Source organism: Ahaetulla prasina, chromosome 2, assembly GCF_028640845.1.
Source record: "Ahaetulla prasina isolate Xishuangbanna chromosome 2, ASM2864084v1, whole genome shotgun sequence".
NCBI lineage: Eukaryota > Metazoa > Chordata > Lepidosauria > Squamata > Colubridae > Ahaetulla > Ahaetulla prasina.
In genome coordinates, this window is record NC_080540.1 from 35,460,209 (window position 1) to 35,480,503 (window position 20,295).

Consider the following 20,295-nt stretch of genomic DNA (forward strand, 5'->3'; position numbering starts at 1 on the left):
TAAGTATTTGTTTCCTGTGACATAGACATATATATTATCCCCTTTGTAATTATAACACAAACATGCCACATTGACTAACTTTCTGGACTTTTATTGTGGTCTGTTGTGAAGTATTTGTCAAACTATATCAGAGCCTTATTTCTTCCTCCCCGCCCCCAGAACGTATCAGATTGGAGATGGTAACACTCAATCTGTGTTGAGTTCCGTTCCCTTCCCTTCATACCAAGGGGTCAATTGTGAGAACAAAGGAGAGGTAATGATGCTCATTAAGAGACTCTACCAAATTCCAGGGGATACACAAATCAAAGATGACAGTATTGGAGGTTTATGACGTTCCTAAACAATATAAAAGGGATTCATATTCTCTCTCATTTGTAGTTGTTACCTACATGTATCTTGTATACGTTTGGAACAGCTAACCATTTAAGCTTGATCAAGATTAAATGTTATGTTATTCAAGCCTCTGTTAAAGTCTCTTGTTTGGCATTTATGAACTTATACATATTATTATTGAACCTTAGAGTGGGTTTCAAAAATTTTTGCTACCTGTTCGGTGGGTGTGGCTAGGTGGGGGGCATGTGACTGGGTGTGACCAACTTGCCGTCTTTCACGCCCATGCTCACTCAGTCACATGACACCTCCACCTGGCCACACCCACAGGAAAAGGTAAGAAATCTTTGGGAATTTCCATCTATCTACCCTTCCTTCTGCCCTCCCTTTGCCAGTCCCCCTCATTTCCCCTCCTTTAGCAGCCCCAGCCTTAGCCTCACTTCCTCCCTCATCGCCACCTCTTTGTTCGGGCTGCTTACTTTCTACAGCGGTTGATCCAGAGTCTGGAATGCAAGCTGGCCAGAGTTTTCAGCAGCCCCCAGCCAGTCACCGCTGCTGGAAAGCAGCTGGCAACGAAGCCTATTTGAGAGTCGCTTTGTGGCTGCAACAGCTGGCTGCACGCTGCCAAAAAAGACTGGAGGTGGCGGAAAAAGCTGCTGCCGTCACTGCCATGTTCTTCGTGCATGCTCACCCCATTGGACTTGGAAGGCAATGGGATGCGCATGTGCGAGGAACATAATGGCAACTAACATGGCAGGCGGGGCAAGTGAGTGGCGACCAGGGAACCGGTTTGGGGGCATGGCCAGCAATCACTACCGGTTTGGTGACCTTGGCCAAATTTCTACCAATGGTTCACATGAATCGGTTTGAACTGGCTGAATACCATCTCTGGTATCAACCATGAATATTAGCACTACCTTTATTGTAAAGGTAACAGAATCTTGCCAGTCTGAAAACACATCTCTCTTCCCTCACCTTTACAGTCCAAGAAACTAGGGAGAGTTTGCTATGACCCCATTGCTTCTTAACTGCATTTCATCTGATCATTACCCAGTCTATTCCTATCTCTCAGGGACACTCTCGTAGACCATCACATCTTGAAAGAAAATTCTGCTTTCTTTTGAGGGCCTCGTTTTGCTAAAAGTCCAGCTTCTTGGAATCACTGGATTCCAGAATATAACACAAGTAATTGGCTGTAGAACAAATCCATGTTAGTGACATTTTCAGAATTCAGAATGCTTTTGCTCTTCAGGGTTATAGCTTAGATATGAAAATGTGCTAATTTGGGCTATAGAAATTGAATCAATTTAAAATTCATTAATTAGATGATTCTGAAATATTAGAAGGTAAAGGAGAATATCCTGACTTTTTAAAAATACCATGTTTCCCCAAAAATAAGACCTCCCCTGAAAATAAGACCTCCCCCAAAAATAAGACCTCCCCCAAAATATTTTAACATAGTGCACAGCCAGTCCCTGCCATTTCCTCTGGTTAGGGTTAGGGAGACAGAGCTGGAAATCAGCCAAGACAGCAAGAGTATCTGACCATAATAAGAACTCCCCGAAAATAAAGCCAAGTGCTTATTTTGAGTTTTTAAAAAATAGGGTCTTATTTTGGGAAAAACATGGTAGTTTAAGTTATAGGGAATGTTATAAATGTGGGTGGGTGTTAAACTAGAATATTACTATACCCTTCAGATGAGAAGATCCTGTAACTCCAACCAATACTATCATAGGCCACACTAGCTAAGACCTGTAGGAATAACAGGTGGGGAAGACAACATTAGAATACCTAAAGGTCCTCACAAGGAACATTTAATTGGAAACTCAGTGGCATATATATTCTTCTTAAAAATTTGTCCAAGATTTCTGGCAAATAGTTTCAATTCTGAGCGTTCACAAGGAAAGCTAAAGAATCTGGAGAACTATTGCCAGATGCTAGATTACAGATCTGAGCTAGAGACAGATAGTCTTTCATTTAGCAATTTGCAGACTACCAGTAAATCAATTGCCTAATTTACTATAATGCTAAACATTTGTAATAACTTGATCCACAGCAAGATTAGTTTTTTGCATCTACTGAATCCCAATCCAGCATCATCATCAATTATTAGGATCTCATTTTTGCAGTCTAGCACACTTAGTTGGAAATTGCCAAATACAGGTGAGGCTACCGCTGAAAGCACCCACGCCGGTGAAAGAAATACTGAGCTGCAGATGTTGCTAACACAGCAAGGGTTTATTATCACAGAACAGCAGTCAAAGCACAGATGTTGGTTATTCAACACAGAAGGCCACCCAAATGTTGCTGTGTGCATGCCTGCCCCTAATTTGTAGTGCCTTTCAGTTAATAAATTAGGACAGTTCCTGCAGAAAAGCAGATGGAGTAAAGCTGTTGTTTGATTGCCTTCGTATTTGTATAAGCTGTACATCACTATGACTGGCTAATGTGCTTCCATACCAACCATTCTGTCTTCTCTAAAGGCAGAACTGTTCAAACATTCTGTCTTAATTATACTCCGTATGCATTTCTTTTTCCATAAGAGACAAATCTGTTGAGAAAAATGATGCAGAGTTTAACCTAAAAACTAAATAATTGTGACAACTGTTAAAGGGCACCACTGTAAATGTAAATACAACTTGATAATTCAAATAGAAGTGTTTTCCTAACTGTTTGTTCACAACCCCCCCCCAAAAAAGAGATGAAAAAATTGTTAGGGAAACCAATTTCAAATTCAAGGGAGTCCCTATCACCAGCAGTGGTTAATATTGTTTGTGCCTCTTCATCACATATAAACACATATTTAAAACCAGGGAACTATTAATGTGTTATTCAGCCAGCAACTAAATGAGGCAGGGATCTATCAAAATGGAATTTCAGGATTCAAAGTTGTCATATGACTCTTATTATCTCTCCTCTGATCTTGAATCTTCTTGGATAGCTGTTGTAATTAGATTATATTTATATAATTATTATATAAATTATATAAATATGAATTATATAAATTCAGCTTCAATTGCAATAATACTAGAGCAACCAATAGATTTAAACTTAATGTCAACCGCTTTAATCTAGATTGCAGAAAATATGACTTCTGTAACAGAATCATCAGTGCTTGGAATACTTTACCTGACTCTGTGGTCTCTTCCCATAATCCTAAAAGCTTTAACCAAAAACTCTCTACTATTAACCTCACCCCATTCCTAAGAGGACCATAAGGGGCGTGCATAAGCGCACAAAAGTGCCTACCGTTCCTGTCCTATTGTTTTTCTTTTCTCCTTCCTATATACATATATGCTTATACCTCCTTATATTTACTCATATATGTGTTTATATATTATATAATCTTTTTGTATGATACCTACATATATTGTTATGACAAAATAAAATAAAATAAATGTTATAGCTTGGTCTCAAAAGTTCTGCGTCTCTTATTATTAAGAGGAAGGGGTTTTAAATTGAAACGGATTTTTCATACATCTTCTTGGACTTCATCTAATCCTCCTAGCCCTGTAAGTAACAATAATAATAAAATAACATAGGTGAGGTAACCCGAGTGGGAAAGAGAATGAAATTTAGTCAGCGAACTTCATGACAAAGCCAGAGATTTAATCTTTTGTCTCCTGGATTGACAAAAGCAACAGAGGTTACCTTGCCTTCAGGTTCTCAAAAATGCCTTTTGCTCCATTTTTCACAGATGCAGATTTATTTCTACAACCCCGATGACTTTGACAGCTTCGGGACAGCCATCCAAGAAAAAAGGATCATAGGAACCATGGCTGTGTTTTTTCAGGTAAGTTTATTTCATGCCCCCTACTCTTTACTCCAAGTGGTAAAGATCTCCCATCCCCCTTCCATGATTATTCTGGTTGTTATTGTTCGTTGAATTGTTCCCCGCTTAGTGAATGCATCTGTTTTCTCACTTACACCTGTCTAAATGAAGGATATTTCATATTGTCTGCTCTGCGATTTAAAATGTAAATAAGTGTTTTTAGAAACACAATGGAAACCTTTGCATGAATTATTCTGATTTTTATAGCTGCCTGACTGGTGCACAGATTGGAGAGCACATTTATCATAAAAGTTGCCTTGCTACCGGAGCACATTGCTCAGGTTTGCAGAATATTAACAGGCCAGTTAAGCCGGAGGAAAACTTTAAATTTGGTTGCAACTTATTGATCAACATTGTCAGTGCTTCGCTTCTCAACATCCTTCCACCACCACAACCCCACCACCCCGTAATGGCATCTGACTTCTAAATCCAGTAGCTAAATTTCTCAGGGAAACTGGTTTTTCCAATTCGGTGAATTTATGGAGCTTCTTTTTGTGATGGGCTTTTTTTTCCACCGAACTGAATGTTCGGTGAGCTCATTTACAGCTTCAGCACACCTGAGGACTTGTTGTATTTTCCAGGGGCCCTGCTTGTGATGGCTGACAGGCCAAGCCAAATTGAAGCGGTCTTCGGCTCCTTTGTCTCATTATATTGGAGAAATGGTTTTCCTTTCCTGACTTAAAGGATAAATTGAGGGGAAAGTGATGGTTTGACTTTATTCCAGAATGCTGCCACATATAAATGATACATCTTTCAGTGTGAACGAGGAAGCTCGAACTATTTGGTGTGAAATGTAGCTGTCTGTTTATATCTATATTTGTTTCTCTATCAATCTGCATTAATCTTCAGCACTAGTCTAAGGGCTATGATTGGAGAGCGCAGCAATAAAAATGTGCTAAGATACAGGGAAGAAAACATACAGCATAACAGAAACAGGTAGGTTTTTTTTCCCCATGAATGATTATGGTTTTGGGGAAACTAATATGCATATAACCATTCTGCTTTCAAATTTAAAACCTACAGTATTTTATACCTATTTGTTTATTTAAATTATCTACATCTTGCCTATCCTTCTACAAAGATCTAAACATCACACAGCAAAATATAGAAATATAAAGCAACAAATGGTAGCTGAGAAAACAAAACACAGTGGCTGTATACACACATGTAAATCAATTCGCTAATGATGTAGCAGCTGCATTTGCACAACATGGTAAACTTTATTATTATCTATCTGGATCAGATTTTTTGTGTGTGGTTTAATGCATTATCTGAAATCCTTGGTTAATTTATGGTTCATTGTTTTGCACAAACCCAGGAAAATGTCTATTTCAGGATCCTGACTAGATGTGCTATGTGAATGCAGCCATTAACAAAGTCAAAACAGCAATTTGATAAAAACAGCAAGAGTCTTGTACATGAAAAAAAAGACTGTCCCCAAAAGAAACATCTTCACAACTTCTGAAGATTGTTTCTGAAATAAAGAAGATTGTTAGCAAGGAGCTGAGTTGAGCCTTCCTCCAATGAGAGTTCAAAAGCCTAAGTGCAGTTCCCCCCTAAAACTCTATCTGTGGGATATATCTGAAACCTTTCAAAAATAATCACATTCATATAAGGAAAGATAGGGTTCTCATCCTGACCACTGGGCTATTTTTTCTTTGTCTGCGTAATCAAAACCTTCAAGTACAGGTAATCCTCAACTTATGACTACAATTCTTTTTATTTATGAAATGTATATGCCACTCACCTAAAGGTTGAGTGACTCTGGGTAGCTGTTCAGGACCAGTTTTTCTGTTAAGTGAGTGAGTCATGCCTGATTTTACGACCTCTTTTGCCAGGATTGTTAAGCAAATCATTGCAATAAAGTGAATCTCATTGTTAAGAGAACTGGGTTTCCCCCATTGACTTTGCTTGTTGGTAGCCGGTTGGAATGGTCACAAGTGGTGATCACATGACCCTAGGATGTGCGAACATGTGCCAGTTGCACAAATGTGCGCCAAGCTGCCAAATTTGGATCATATGACTGGGGTGGGGTGGGGTGGGTGGAATGCTGTGAGGATTGGTTGTTGTTTTTTTCCAATGCCATTGAAACTTTGAATGGTTGCTAAATGAAAAATAGTTAAGTCGAAGACTACCTATTTTTTTTTATTTATTTATTTGTTTACATTTATATCCCGCCCTTCTCCGAAGACTCAGGTCGGCTTACAGTGTGTAAGGCAATAGTCTCATTCTATTTGTATATTTACAAAGTCAACTTATTGCCCCCCCAACAATCTGGGTCCTCATTTTACCTACCTTATAAAGGATGGAAGGCTGAGTCAACCTTGGGCCTGGTGGGACTAGAACCTGCAGTAATTGCAGGCAGCTGTGTTTTAATAACAGGCTTCTTACAGCCTGAGCCACACCGTGGCCCTATATATTTATCTTATGCCCATATTGCTATTCTATCCAAATGAAAACACAGCTACCCCTGGTAGTGTACCAAAAAACCCCTCCAATCCTTCAGTAACAGCAAAAGAGGTAGTAAACATCTACTTTGACCTACAGTGATTTTTCTGAACCTTTCTGCTTGCCTTTGCTGTAGAGATTCCAGCAATGGAAAGATTCCAAAGTATTTAGCTGTATTTGTCTGAATAAAATAATAATGGTGTTACAGCTTATTATCGCTAGAGCTCATTATCTTAGGATTCAGTAACATTGTACATACTGTAAATAATTGTCTAGAAAAGTGGACCTGACCTTTGTTCAGAGTTTGATTTTAATGTGTTTTTTGTTTGTTTGTTTGTTGGGATTAGCTGCATTAAAAAATAAACCACGTGGTGTGAAAACTGCGGGTTTTAACTGGAAAGAAAATCTCTGACTGAATTAATGGTTATTTTAAAAAAAATCATCGACAGAATAGATTGTGTATAACATTTCAAATACTGCCTCAATGTTCAAAATATATATAGCCGCAAATCTTATAGGAAAGGAACCTGCAAAGTTTGTAGATGACCTGCCCAGATAACCTGAAGACGGTATATAATCAACAGCCACATGCTTTTCTGATGTAAATAAGAATATATTTTATTTCCAAAAGTTTTCCTTTACTTTATCTATAAGTAGCCATATTAAATAGGTTTTTTAAGGGTTGTTTTTAGTTTTGTATTGTTGTTTTCTTTCTGTATTTTATTTGTGGCTGTATACCGCCCTGAGTCCTTTGGGAGAAGGGCGGTCTATAAATAAAAATATTAATATTATTATTATTACTTTAAGTAGTAAATGCTTATTTGAAGGGCAGCATGGAACTCTATTTTTATGTTCATTTATGTCTCTCATTTCATTCTGTAACTAGCATGAATCATGTTCAACAGATGTAGGAGAGATCATAAATGTTTTCCTAATTGGTACAGGGCTCTAATCTATATTCAGAGGACAGTTGTATGAACTTTGGTCTCAGTCGCTATATAATTTTGCTTATCATTCCTCCCCTCTCCCACCCCAATCTGAAGGATTGTTGCAAGATGCTTTGGGTAGAAAAACAATGTCTTCCAAATGTTTTATATTTTAGCAGCTCCCAGGAAAAGCCAGTATGGCTAATATGAAGGAATTGTGAGAGTGCCAATCCCAACCTCTGAAGGACAGTGGTGAAATCTAAATTTCTTTCCTACCAGTTCTATGAGCGTGGCTTGGTGGGCGTGGCTTGGTGGGGGGTATCATGTGACTGGGTGGGCGTGGCTATGTAACCATGTGACTGGGGGATCAAAAGACAGAAACTCACTAACAATGTGCTGCTGGAGCAGGGTTGGACTAGATGACTTCCAGGTCCCTTCCAGCTGCGTCTCCCTCTGAAGCTGCGTCTAGTGCCAGGTTTGTAGTCCTTCCTTCCTCTCCTTTTTCTTTCTTTCCTTCCTTCCTTCCCTCCCTCCCTCCCTCCATTCCTCCATCCATCCCTTCTCTCTCTCTCTCTCTCTCTCTCAAAAATGAACCCCCCCCCCGTCTTTTGCCTTAGCAGACTTCAGGGAAGCCTGCTGGGAGCAACAATGGACTTCTCCCCCACACCTCAGTAAAAAAAAAGGCTCCCACGATCGCGTATCAGAGCTGTGATCCTCAGAACCTCTTTTTACCTTATAAAAGCATTTTTTTTTACAACCTATTTGGGCAATCAATAAACAAACTTTCTGATATTTGAATGGCAGGAGAAAAACACATGTTTGAGTTACAATAAGATGGAGTAGAAACTCTATAATTGTTTTAAAATGTCAGTGTCCGTGAAAATTTATATTTTTTCTGAAACAGTTTAAGCTGCGTTAGTTTTCTGTTTGGTAATTTGTACTTTAGACCAGGGATCTCCAACCTTGGCAACTTTAAGCCTGGAGGACTTCAACTCCCAGGCTTAAAGTTGCCAAGATTGGAGACCACTGTTTTAGACAATGCTACTAGGAGGGGTTTTTTTTCAGAAACAAATCAAAATACAAGCAACTCATTTTGTGGACTTTCTTCCTTTGTTCTGAGGTGTAGATTTTATTCCCTGCTTTTGCATATTACGTTTATTCTTCCCTACCTTTATATAGGAGAGAAACTGTTTAAAGCACCAAACTAGAAAAATAAGATGCAAGCATTATCCCTCATCTTCCTGCCTGCTGTATTCATTCATACAATTTAGCTGCATCTTGTATTTTGCCTTCATGTGGAGTTATCACAAAGTTATCACTTATTGAGAGTGGAAGTAAAACACACAGTATCACTATAAGAAGCAAACTGATCCCATTAATTATTGGATAATGGGGCGAGAATGAGCTTTGAATGCTCGTCATATTTGTCAACTCTGTATCGGGATAATTATGGTATAATTGGGCATCATATCTGAAACTTTCAATTTACAATGTAAGAGGGATAGTACATTCAAAGAGATAAAAAATTATAATCACCATTGTTCTTAGGAATATGTGTACCAGTGGTGGGTTTCAAAATTTTTTTACAGTCGGTTCTGTGGGTGTGGCTTGGTGAACGTGGCAGAAGGATACTGTAAAATCTCCATTCCCACCCCAATCCAGGGGAAGGTTACTGCAAAATTTCCACTTCCTCCCTATCAGCTGGGTCTTGGGAGGCAGAAAATAGATGGGGGTGGGGCCAATTGTATGAATGAATTTTTACTACCCGTTTTCCGAACTACTCAAAATTTTCACTACCATTTCTCCAGAACTGGTCAGAACCTGATGAAACCCACCTCTGATGTGGACCATAATTAACTGTAGCTATACTTAGCTATACTTATAATACAGGCCAATAAAAATAGCATGTCCCTGTGCTTTGTCGCTTGTTGAACTGCACACTTCTGTCTTAACAGTTTTCCTGACCAATTATTTGACTAGATTAGAAAAGACAAACCTTTGAGTTCAAGGGCACACGTGATGTGGAAGCTCCTTTAAAATATATATATATATTTTTCCAAATATATATTATATACTTGGAACCCAGTACCCATTTCATGAACATTGTCAGGGTTCCAAGTAACACCCCCAAAGAAAGAAAACTCTGAGGCTTGAGTTTCTTCAAAGTTACATTTTATTAGACATGTCATATTGGCGCATCTGGGAAAACCCGAATCTGAAAGTTCCCAGGTTTTCCCCACCCAAAGGAAAGTTGCCCAACATCCACAGGTCCATCACATGGTCCAATCAAACATCGTTCCAACTGGAAATGCCTCCCAGCTCCAGGCTTCCAGGTGCAAGGCAAGTTGTCCTTGACTTCTTGCGAAAGGAATGTTATTATGACTATATATAATACCCATGCTCTACACAATCCCCCCTACCAGTTTCTCACAGTAGTAAATGTGGCAGGTCTGAAGTCCCAGTGGTGGGTTGCTACTAGTTTGCCCTGTATCGTAGCGGCGGGAGGCTCTGCCCACCTGCCCAGACATCTCTGCATATGCGCAGAATGTCACAAAAGTGTCACGCGCAAGCGTATGCACGCCCGCAAGCAAACCGGTAGCGGCAGGATTTGAAACCCACTACTGTGAAGGCCTAAAACAAAAGATGGCTTCCAAGCCTGACAAACATGCTGTCTTTCAAGTAGAAGAATCACCAAAAAAAAAAAAAAACTAGTGAAAGCTTTAAGAAGGCTCAATGCCAGTAAAACAAATAAAAATCCCCAAACGGGGAGAAAAATGAAAAATCTCATAGCAACTGCATTTATGATGTGGTCCCACTCACTTTGCAGTATCACTCATACATTTTCCCCCACCCAACTCCAAACTTAAATGCAGTGCTCAGCTTACCAGAAGGGAATTTGCATTTGATCTTCTATCTGACAGCTAAGGTATATATTAGACAGAGAGACAATTCATTACCTCCCACTCAGTGGGAAAGTGCACTATTCTGACTACTGAAAGGAATATTTTTTGAGGGTGAGAGGTACGATTCCATGCATCATTCTTTCTGTCTTATTTTATCTCTAAAAGAAAGTAAAAAATAAAACCATGGTATAATTAAAGCAACCAATATCGAGCGTTTCAAATATCACAAGGCTTTTGACAGCCATTTTGAATCCCAAAATACATTTCTGGGAGTTTGTGTAGATATTCCTATGCTCCGGTTGGTTTCCCTTGTAGATGTTTTCTGTCTTGTGAATTGTATGGTGTACCAATCAAAAAGTAGAACTGTCAGACCTGGAAGCCATCTTTTATAGTTGGGCCTTCGGGCCTGCCACATTTTCTATTGTGGGAAATTGGGAGGGTGGGATTGTATAGAGTGTGGATGATATATTGTCAAATAACATTCTTTTCTCAGAGAGTCAAGGCCAAGGTGCCCTGCAGCTGCATAAGGTGACAGGGAGGTATCTTCAGTTTTGGATGGTGCCTGATTGTATCATGTGATGGACATGTGGGTGCAGAGGAAGAGACTTGGAATTTCTTTTGGGTGGGGAAAACCTGGAAGCTTTCAGATTCAGGTTTTCACAGATGTGCCAATACGACATCTTTAATAAAATGGAGCTTTTGAGGAAATTCAAGCCTCGAAGTCTTCTTTTGTTGGGGGTGTACTTGGAACCTTGACAAAAACAAACTTATTTTATTAAAACAGCTGAAAATGAATTAATTCTCTTAGCCCAAAACAAATCCTTCATAAACAGTCCTGCAGCCTTATCACCAACCTTTTGGCAACCTGCCAAAGGCTTTTCTTGGCAAAAACCTCACAAAGTTCAAGAGATGCTGACAAGAAGCAATGGAACCAACGTTGCTTTTCCACAAAGAACCCAACAGCTCGTTGCTGCTCTTTTAAGCCTTATGGGAGTGGCCAATCATCTTCTAGCTTTACTCCCAAGTGATCCTTTTTGCTTCAGCTGCTCTTGCCTTCTGGCAGGTCTTCGCATGTGTGCACTAGGAACGGGTTCCTCCTGTTCATCTGCCTCTCTGCTGTCCACCTCTGGAGGCTCCGGAGTCCACGCATCGCTCCCAGTTGGCCCTGGCCCCATCTCTGCCTCCGATGCAGAGCCTTCGTCTGGGCCTTCCACTGACTCCAGGACTGGCCCATTGTCCTCCCCAGCCTCCTCACTGTCTGACTCCGCTGCCAGATCCGCAGGCTGCTGGCGGACCACAACAACTGGATCTTAGGAAGATCTAATGAAATAAAAGTTTTCTCCCTAAGCTATTTTAGTTTGACCGTTCCTTCTTTAACCTTGTTTTACGGTGGCATGGCAGAAAAGTCTTAATATTGCTGAGGTTCTTCTGTGATGTCTGCTTAAAAAATTTCAAACTAAAAAATGTTAGTGTTTTCCTGAGATGTCTTTCTGACTTTTGACCAAGCAGATTTTTAAAAGTCAGTTTCTGTCCTTTCCATTGATAATACAGTACTCACTTCTGTATATATACATGCTGTATGTGTGTGCATACATGGGAGCAGGTAGGTCATAAATTAAACATCCTTAATTTGTTACAAATACAAAGGACCAATTACGTTCTGCACATTTTGCCACATAAAGTTAGTACACGTAATCCTCAACTTACGACGATAATCAAACACATAATTATGGCTGTGCAAGTCATTAAGCCAATCCTGTGTGCCTGCACCTGATTCTGCAACCTTTTTTGCGGTAGTCTATAAGTGAATCCGTTGTCCACAATCTGTGGGTTTTTTGGCAGAAATCAGAAGTAAAGACATAGTAGTACATCATAAATCACAGTCACATGAGTACAGATGCAGCAAACAGCTGTAAATGTGGCCTGTTGCTGAGCACCCAAAGTGCAATCACATGATTATGAAGGGCCAGCAATCAGAACGTCAAATCTGGGTCATAAGAAGCCCGAGGAAATCTTTTCTAACCAGCTGTGGCTTGAGGACTACCTGTAATGTATTTGGGTCCTTCATATATTTACCAGCACTGATTAGTGGGACAGGTAGGGTATTGTCCTAAAACCACAGAGATACAGTTTCAAGACTGGTTTCATCATGAAAGTTGACTGAATGATATTGGGCCATGCATTATCTTTCAGTCCTACCTACCTTTCATTGGTGGCTTTTGGAATAAAAGTATAACAACAATACAATATATACCATCTTTTGCCGTGAATTGAAAACGTACTTGTTTATTCAAGCGGGACTGGCTTAACTTTTTAATTTTTTAAATTTTTTGAATTTTGATAATTTTAATTGGGGTATTTTATTTTTGGGGTCAAATTTGACGGTTTTAATTTTCGGCCAATTATATAATATGTTATTTTAACTGTTGTTTTAATTTGTATATTGCACTGTTTTAATCTGGCTGTACACCGCCCTGAGTCCTTCGGGAGAAGGGCGGTATAAAAATCTAAATAATAATAATAATAAATAAAATAATAAAATAAATCTTAAAAATCTTAAAAATATGGAGGAAGGGCAGGATATAAATGTGCTGCATTAATCCACAGATCAAATCCCCTTAACTAGGTATTTTTTGGGCATGACCCATCTGGAAAGCACCAAATATCTTCTCTCTGATCTCCTTCTTTACTGAAGAAGCCAGCAAAGGAAGGATAAATGATAGTGAAGTTCTAGTAGTCCTTTTTCCAAGAAATAGAATGTTTGAGAAGATAGGGAGATCTACCTTCCTATGTTTTTTTGTTTAACTACCATTTCTCCTTCAATCTGATTTCAATGAAACCCTCACAGTTTGGACTGTGTTTATTTAATTAGGAGAAGTGACTAGCCTTTCTTCCTCAGCTGGCCAGTGGGTTACAGCTTCCCTTGCTTCCTAAAGATTAATCCAATCCAGTGAGAAGGCATTGTGAATTCCTTCCATAGATATTACTGGTATCTCATGTTATTGCTAAGGCTATGTAAAGAAATGTAGAGCCAATATTGGGGGACATGTAAGAGAGCCATGAAGGCTTCTTTCAAGACAGATGCCAACCCTGTGAAGCAAGCCAGGTGAAGAAATTGTTGTGACCCAGGCCCAAGTAGGTAGTAGGAAATTCAGTCAGTGTAAAAACAAACAAACTTTATTAGAGCAGCTGAGAATTAATTCATTCTCAGCGCAGTCCAACTAAATTAAAGTCAATTCCTCTCAACACAATTCCTCAGTCCTATCACCACACTTGGTCCAATTAGGCAAACTGCCAAAGGCCTTTCTTGGCAAAAATTCAGAAGACACCGATACAAAACAAATGCAACAAGACAAAGCTATCAACATTGTTTTCCAGCAAAGAGCCCAAACGCTGTTGCTTGTCTTTTAAGCCTTATGGGAGGGGCCATTCATGTCTTGGCCCTACTCCCGAGTCGTCCTCTTTGCTTGAGCTGCTCTTGTCTTCTGGCAGCTCTTCTCATGTGTGCATTAAGAACAGGCTCCTCCTGTTCCTCTGCCTCAGTACTGTCAGCCTCTGGAGGCTCTGGAGTCCGCACCTCACTCCCCGATGGCCCTGGCCCCACCTCTGCCTCCAATGCAGAGGCTTCATCCGGGCCTTCCCCAGCCTCCAGGACTGTTCTTCCTCAGCCTCATTGCTGTCCGACTCGTTGCCAGCTCCTCAGGCTGCTGGCGGACAGAAACTGGCAAAGGAAAGATTCCAGAAATGTTTCTTATTGTAATAAGGGAAAGTGAAGAAATCTTGAAGCCCTATCCAAGTTTCTCTGAAAGATCATACAAGAAAGAAAGCTTCCAAGGAAGGAATCGGTGGTGGTGACTTTTCTAGGGAGAACTGCTATGTTAGCATTGATGAGGTGCATTCCAAGGGCATCAACAGAATGGCCAAGTTTCCATTGACTTGGAAAAGCAGGAGTTAAAAGCCTTTAAACCCAAGTGGAGGGAACCTATGGGAGACTTTTAATTTGGAAACCGTGGTGGACAGATCATTTGCATGCATCTGACTGGCTTCATTCTTGCTTGCAAGAAAGAAATTAATCTTGCCCAGCTGTGTCTATGAGACTTTTGCCAAGTAAGCCTTTTCTTGAATAAGGAGATGAATGTCTGGAGAGGCAAGATTTACAGCCATGCTGATGTGAAACTGACAGATATATTCCCAAAACATAAGAGGTCATCAGGTAGGAGAAATCTGTTATAGTCACTTAGCTGGTAATAAGCTGCATTGAATGCAGTGTGAACTTGCTGTGATTCACTTATGAGTACAGTAACAAAATTATTTGCATTCGTTATTGTAATAAGCCCAAATGTGCTATAGAGTAGATCGGGGAAATGGAAGCTGAGGGAAGAGTGACTTGCCTAAATCCACCTAATGTGTTTTTACCTGAGATGAGATTTAAACTCACTCCCAAGCTGATGTGTTTTATTACTCATGGTCTATCTCCTTTAATAACATCCATACATTCTTTTTTTACCTTTGGATTCTAAATTAAGTGAGTTACAGTATACTGTGTAATTATTAGTGTCACTTTTAATAATGAAAACCCTCTTTTTTATTACCCTTATTTAATAATTCAGCTTTAGTCATATAAAAGTTTTCTTGCCGAGTTCATTAGATTCAAGGACGATTGCCAAGAGCCAATACACTGGGCCACATTGAGTAAATTAAAAGTCACTCTGGTTTTCTTTATTTTTTATATACTGTAGTAATGAAGGTCATGATGCACGTGGATTTTCTGGAGTTGGGGCTTTTAATACAGTTGATAGCACCTATAGGGCATAAATGTTATTAGATTTTATTGATAGAGATGTAGGCTAAAAACTAAGATAGGTCTAATGGGTGTTAAGGTGCTTATATATCCTTCTCTCTGTTCCCTCTCATGGTAAGCAAAGTTATGCAAAATAGAGAAAATGAGCAGAAAATACTGCCATCTTTAATCAACTGAGGCTTTCACATAATACTTTTAATGAGACATAAATAAGTAAACAAGATTACAAACTGTTGCCTTGTCATTTTGCACTTAAGATAATTCAACTAAGCTTTTAAAGCTTATTTTCAGAAGTGAATATTAAGTTAACAACAGGTCAATAATCAGATAAACAGACACAATAGATAAAGAGTTCCTTTTCTATAATTTTTTTTCTACAGTTCTTGGTGCTCTCAGAGCTTCATTGCAGATGTTTCATTATCCAACTAGGTAACATCATCAGTGCCCTAGATGGGTAATGAAATGTATCGAGGCAAACGACCAAGCTCATTGAGCATCAAGAACTATTCTCTTCAATGAGAAAGTTTATTGCCCATATAGAGAAATGTAAAGTCTATTTGACTGAAGCTCAGAAAGCAGCAGAAGCAACTGGAAGCAGTTTTTATGTAAAACTCATGATTTGAAAGAGTTTGCCAAACGGCCCAATCCAAGAGAAGTTTGTTGGGGACTCATTAAAAAAAAATTGGAAAGAGATAGCCAATTGAGATAATCCTCCTGTACTCTTAACCTGGCTCCTTACAACTCAGCTATGAGCTGATCTGTAGCATGTGCTATAGCACTTTGGCTCAGTTTTATTTCACTTGACTACTGACCTCAACATTGCCCTTCACTTTTGCCTTTTAATGAAATCGCATTAGAGACCTGCAAGTTTAGGAAGGAAGGATGGATGGACGAAAGAAATGGAGAAAGTCAGCTTGTGGTGGGGTTTGTTTGTTTGTTTTTGCGACTTTGGTTAAGAGAATAAGGTAGCAAATAAGAAAAGACTTTCAGTTATGTCCATAGAGAAACTTCTTGTCAGGCGCGAAGAATTAGGGCCACATGTTAAGTTCCAGTTAAGCTGATTTATTGCTCATGCCTACACCAAGAGGGACGCGGTGGCTCAGTGGCTAAAATGCTGAGATTGTCGATCGAAAGGTTCAGCAGTTCGAATCCCCAGTGCCACATAATGGGGTGAGCTCCCGTTGCCTGTCCCAGCTTCTGCCAACCTAGCAGTTTGAAAGCGCGTAAAAAATGCAAGTAGAAAAAAAGGGACCACCTGTGGTGGGAAGGTAACAGCGTTCCATGTGCCTTTGGTGTTGAGTCATGCCGGCCATATGACCACGGAGACGTCTTCGGACAGCGCTGGCTCTTCAGCTTTGAAACAGAGATGAGCACCACCCCCTAGAGTCGGGAACGATTAGCACATATGTGTGAGGGGAATCTTTACCTTTACCTTTTTACACCAAGAATCTAATTAACTAACAGTCAGAACTAAATTAATGAAATTCAAGAAGGCTGGACTTGGACCGCTTGTGGGAACATAACAACTCCAGGCTGATTCCTCTCTTGACTCCACCCTCAGGCTTTGCCTTTCCTTCTTCTACATTCCAGAGTTGCAGATACAGAGTCAGTGAATAAATAAGGAGGGTTCACATACCATGTTAAGTTAGAGCTTTCATGAATTCTATTATGTGGACCCTGGTCTTTTCAGCTCAAGAGCCGTCAGCTCAACTTCAACCTGTTCTACTTTTTTGATCATAGTGATGGCCTACTGTTTTGATTGGCTTTTGATTGGTAGATTCCCAGGCTTCTTTATCCTTCCCACCCATGCCAGACCAGTGAAGGTATGCCATGTTCCTGATTAAAAAACGATTGCCATGTTACTGTTCCATCAGCAAGGTTTAAGGACAATAAGAAAAGGAAAGTTTTACCATCATTTCTGTCACTTGGGCTATAAGGGAATCTGGCATGACTTGTCAATTTCACCTAGTTACCCACCCCCCTCTCATTCCTGGGGTGCGGTGCAGGACCTGAAAGATAGCAGATAGTGTAGGCCTTATACGAAAGAAAATCAAGACAGGCCTACCTTGAGTTTCTTTCTCAGATCCTTTCCCAGGATTCAGTAGTCATTTACTCTAATGATTGTTACATTCCTTTATCAAGGTTATCTTGTACACATCAGAGGGGAGACAACATTCCTACCATAAGATAGCCAGTTCAACTAGCCAGTTGAACTTGAAGCATTTGTCTGTGATTATTTATTATTTATTATTTATTTTATTTTTATTTTTTTTATTTTTTCAAATTTATATACCGCCCTATCTCCCTAAGGACTCAGGGCGGTTCACAGGCAGTTAAAATACATATAAATACAAATTAAAAAACAACAATTAAAAAACTTATTCTATTGCCGAATTTAAAAAACAATATAAATAATAAAAAACCCTTAAAACCAATAACTTTAAAATCTAATCCAGTCCCGCGCAGATGAATAAGTGCGTTTTAAGCTCACGACGAAAGGTTCAGAGGTCCGGAAGTTGACGAAGTCCTGGGGGGAGTTCGTTCCAGAGGGTGGGAGCCCCCACAGAGAAGGCCCTTCCCCTGGGTGTCGCCAGACGGCACTGCCTAGCTGACGGCACCCTGAGGAGTCCCTCTCTGTGGGAGCGCACGGGTCGGTGAGAGGTATTTGGTAGCAATGAAATGAAGTGCAGCAGACAAACTGGATCATGTCATATGAACCAAGTTAAAAAATTCTATTTTTGATGCGTAGCAAGGAAAAATGGAAAGAGATTGCCTTCCCAGAGATTGTGTCATTTCATGTCATGACAATAATGTCATGTATTCCTGTATTCCTGCTCTCAAAAAAACACACTCAGGCTCATATTCTACTCTACTCATGGACACTAAGGGCATGACTTTGGTCTCTTACCCATAGTCCTTTTCCAATGCTACCTCACAGAAATGCTGTTGTAGGAATAAAAATAAAGGAAGATTCTCAGACAAAGCAGCTTTTATGGACATTTCAGCTATATATCATTTCTGTCAGATAAACTTATTTTTTATTTCCAAATGCTTCTTAATTATGATAGCATTTGTTCTTAATTGATAGGCTAACAATATACATTACTAAGTTTTTAAATAGCATTGGGGTCTATGTTAACATTGTCCACTGTTTCCTTGACCCCTTTTTTCCCCTGGTAGCCATGTTCTTTTATTTTCAAATGTTATTTTATTGTTTATTGCAAAGATATCCCTTTTTTTTTTTACTTTGTCAGTGCTGGGAAGTAAAGCTAGCAGTAGAATATTTATAGAATCTATTGATGTTCATATTTGGAATGCAGTGATTTATTACCCTCTGAATTAAATCAGCTTTGCTTTTAATAGAAGTGACTTTTGTGTTCTTTCAGCAAAAGATATTCAATTGGATAGCCAACAGTTTATGAGCACATTTCATTACAAGACTTTAACGGATAATACTTGGATAGCTGATAGGTAGAAAATAATGGTAGTCAGTCACAGCAGTCATATTACCTTCAATCCCGGTGAGATTTGGGAGAAGATTGATAACTAGAGTGCTGATCACAATAGAAGAAATTAGTTAGGCATTCCCTAACAATGGCAGGCCATGAGGTTTTTGTGTTTTATACCTTACCTTAAACCAGCGGTCACCAACCGGTGGTCCGTGGACCACTGGTGGTCCATGAGAAAATTTTGGTGGTCCCCAGAAAAATTATTTGCATTTTTTATATTGCATTAAATCAGGGGTCCTCAAACTACAGCCACTGAGTCGGATATGTGCAATGAACATTTGTGTTGCTGCAGAGAGTTTCCTCCTTTGGGGTCTTTTTGTGCAGGTTGGAGGGGGGCAGAAATTCCAACTTGGGGTCTGCTTCAGCCTCCTGGTGTGGGCTTTGGGCAAAGGCTGGGGGGGAAGCGCCACTGGTGGCAAGAGCCAGAGGGCCTTGTTCCAGTGGGACTGCATCATGGCCGGGAACTGGCTGACCATCCTAGTCCACTGAGCTCCAGGCGCCGGTACCTGGCCTTGCACTCCTGCAGGTCTTTCCTCTGCTTGGAAAGACTATGCTCATAGTCCTCTGTGAGGTGCTCCAGGCGCCGGTACCTGGCCTTGCACTCCTGCAGGTCTTTCCTCTGCTTGGAAAGACTATGCTCATTGTCCTCTGTGAGGTGCTTCTGCTGACCTCCTTCTTGGTCAGATCCAATTTGAAGTGAACTGTTTTGCTAACTCTTTCTCATGGTGGCTGTTTAGCTCCAGCAACTGCTTCCTGTTGGGGTCCTAAGGAGCCCGGGCAGGGAGGTGAGGAGTGGCCTCATCTCATGAGTGACATTGAGTTGGCCATGCCCACCCAGTCACATGGCCACCTTGCCACGCCCACCCAGCTGGTCATTAGGCAGATCATATTAGTGGTCCGCGGGATTTAAAATTATGAATTTAGTGGTCCCTGAGGTTCGAAAGATTGGTGATCCCTGCCTTAAACTGTATTTCTGGTCAGTTTAAGAATTTGGGGCTTGGTAAAAGAAATTTGCTTTTACTGTGTGGTTTAAAGAAAAAAAATATTTGTATTCTTCTCACATTTGGGAAAGTTCAAAAGATATGAATATGTCACAGTAAGATTTGAGTAGAGAAAAATCAAAATCTTCGGAGAAGGGCGGTATAAAAATGTAATAAATAAATAAATAAATAAATAAATAAATAAATAAATAAATAAATAAATAAATAAATAAATAAATAAATAAATAAATAAATAACTAACTAACTAACTAACTAACTAACTAACTAACAGCTTAAGTGAATGGTAGGGATTGTCCTTGCTTGTGATTCTCTGAAAAGCATGATCCATGCTGGATGATGATCCATGCTGGATGATGATCGAGCAGTAGAGACTCTTCTAATATCCATTTCTTACTCTTGGTCCCTTTTTGATCTGGGATTCTGAAAAAGTAGGAAGACCTCTGCCTTAAATTATATTCATTTGTTTTGACCCCTATAAACATTGTTGCTTAGTCAACCCAGTGAAAGGCAAGTTTCCCAAACTAATTTGGTTATTAATAGAATAT

At 39.8% G+C, this 20,295-nt stretch overlaps 1 protein-coding gene across 4 annotated transcripts in view; it reads left to right on the forward strand.

Annotated features, from left to right (window-relative positions):
- The window catches only part of PTPRG (protein tyrosine phosphatase receptor type G), a 783,870-nt gene that overhangs the window by 544,062 nt on the left and 219,513 nt on the right, over positions 1–20,295 (forward strand). For all 4 annotated transcript variants that reach the window (XM_058166065.1, XM_058166066.1, XM_058166067.1 and 1 more), the window contains one exon: positions 4,028–4,123. In XM_058166065.1, coding sequence (XP_058022048.1) covers positions 4,028–4,123 — 96 coding nt within the window. The remainder of the gene's footprint in view (positions 1–4,027; positions 4,124–20,295) is intronic.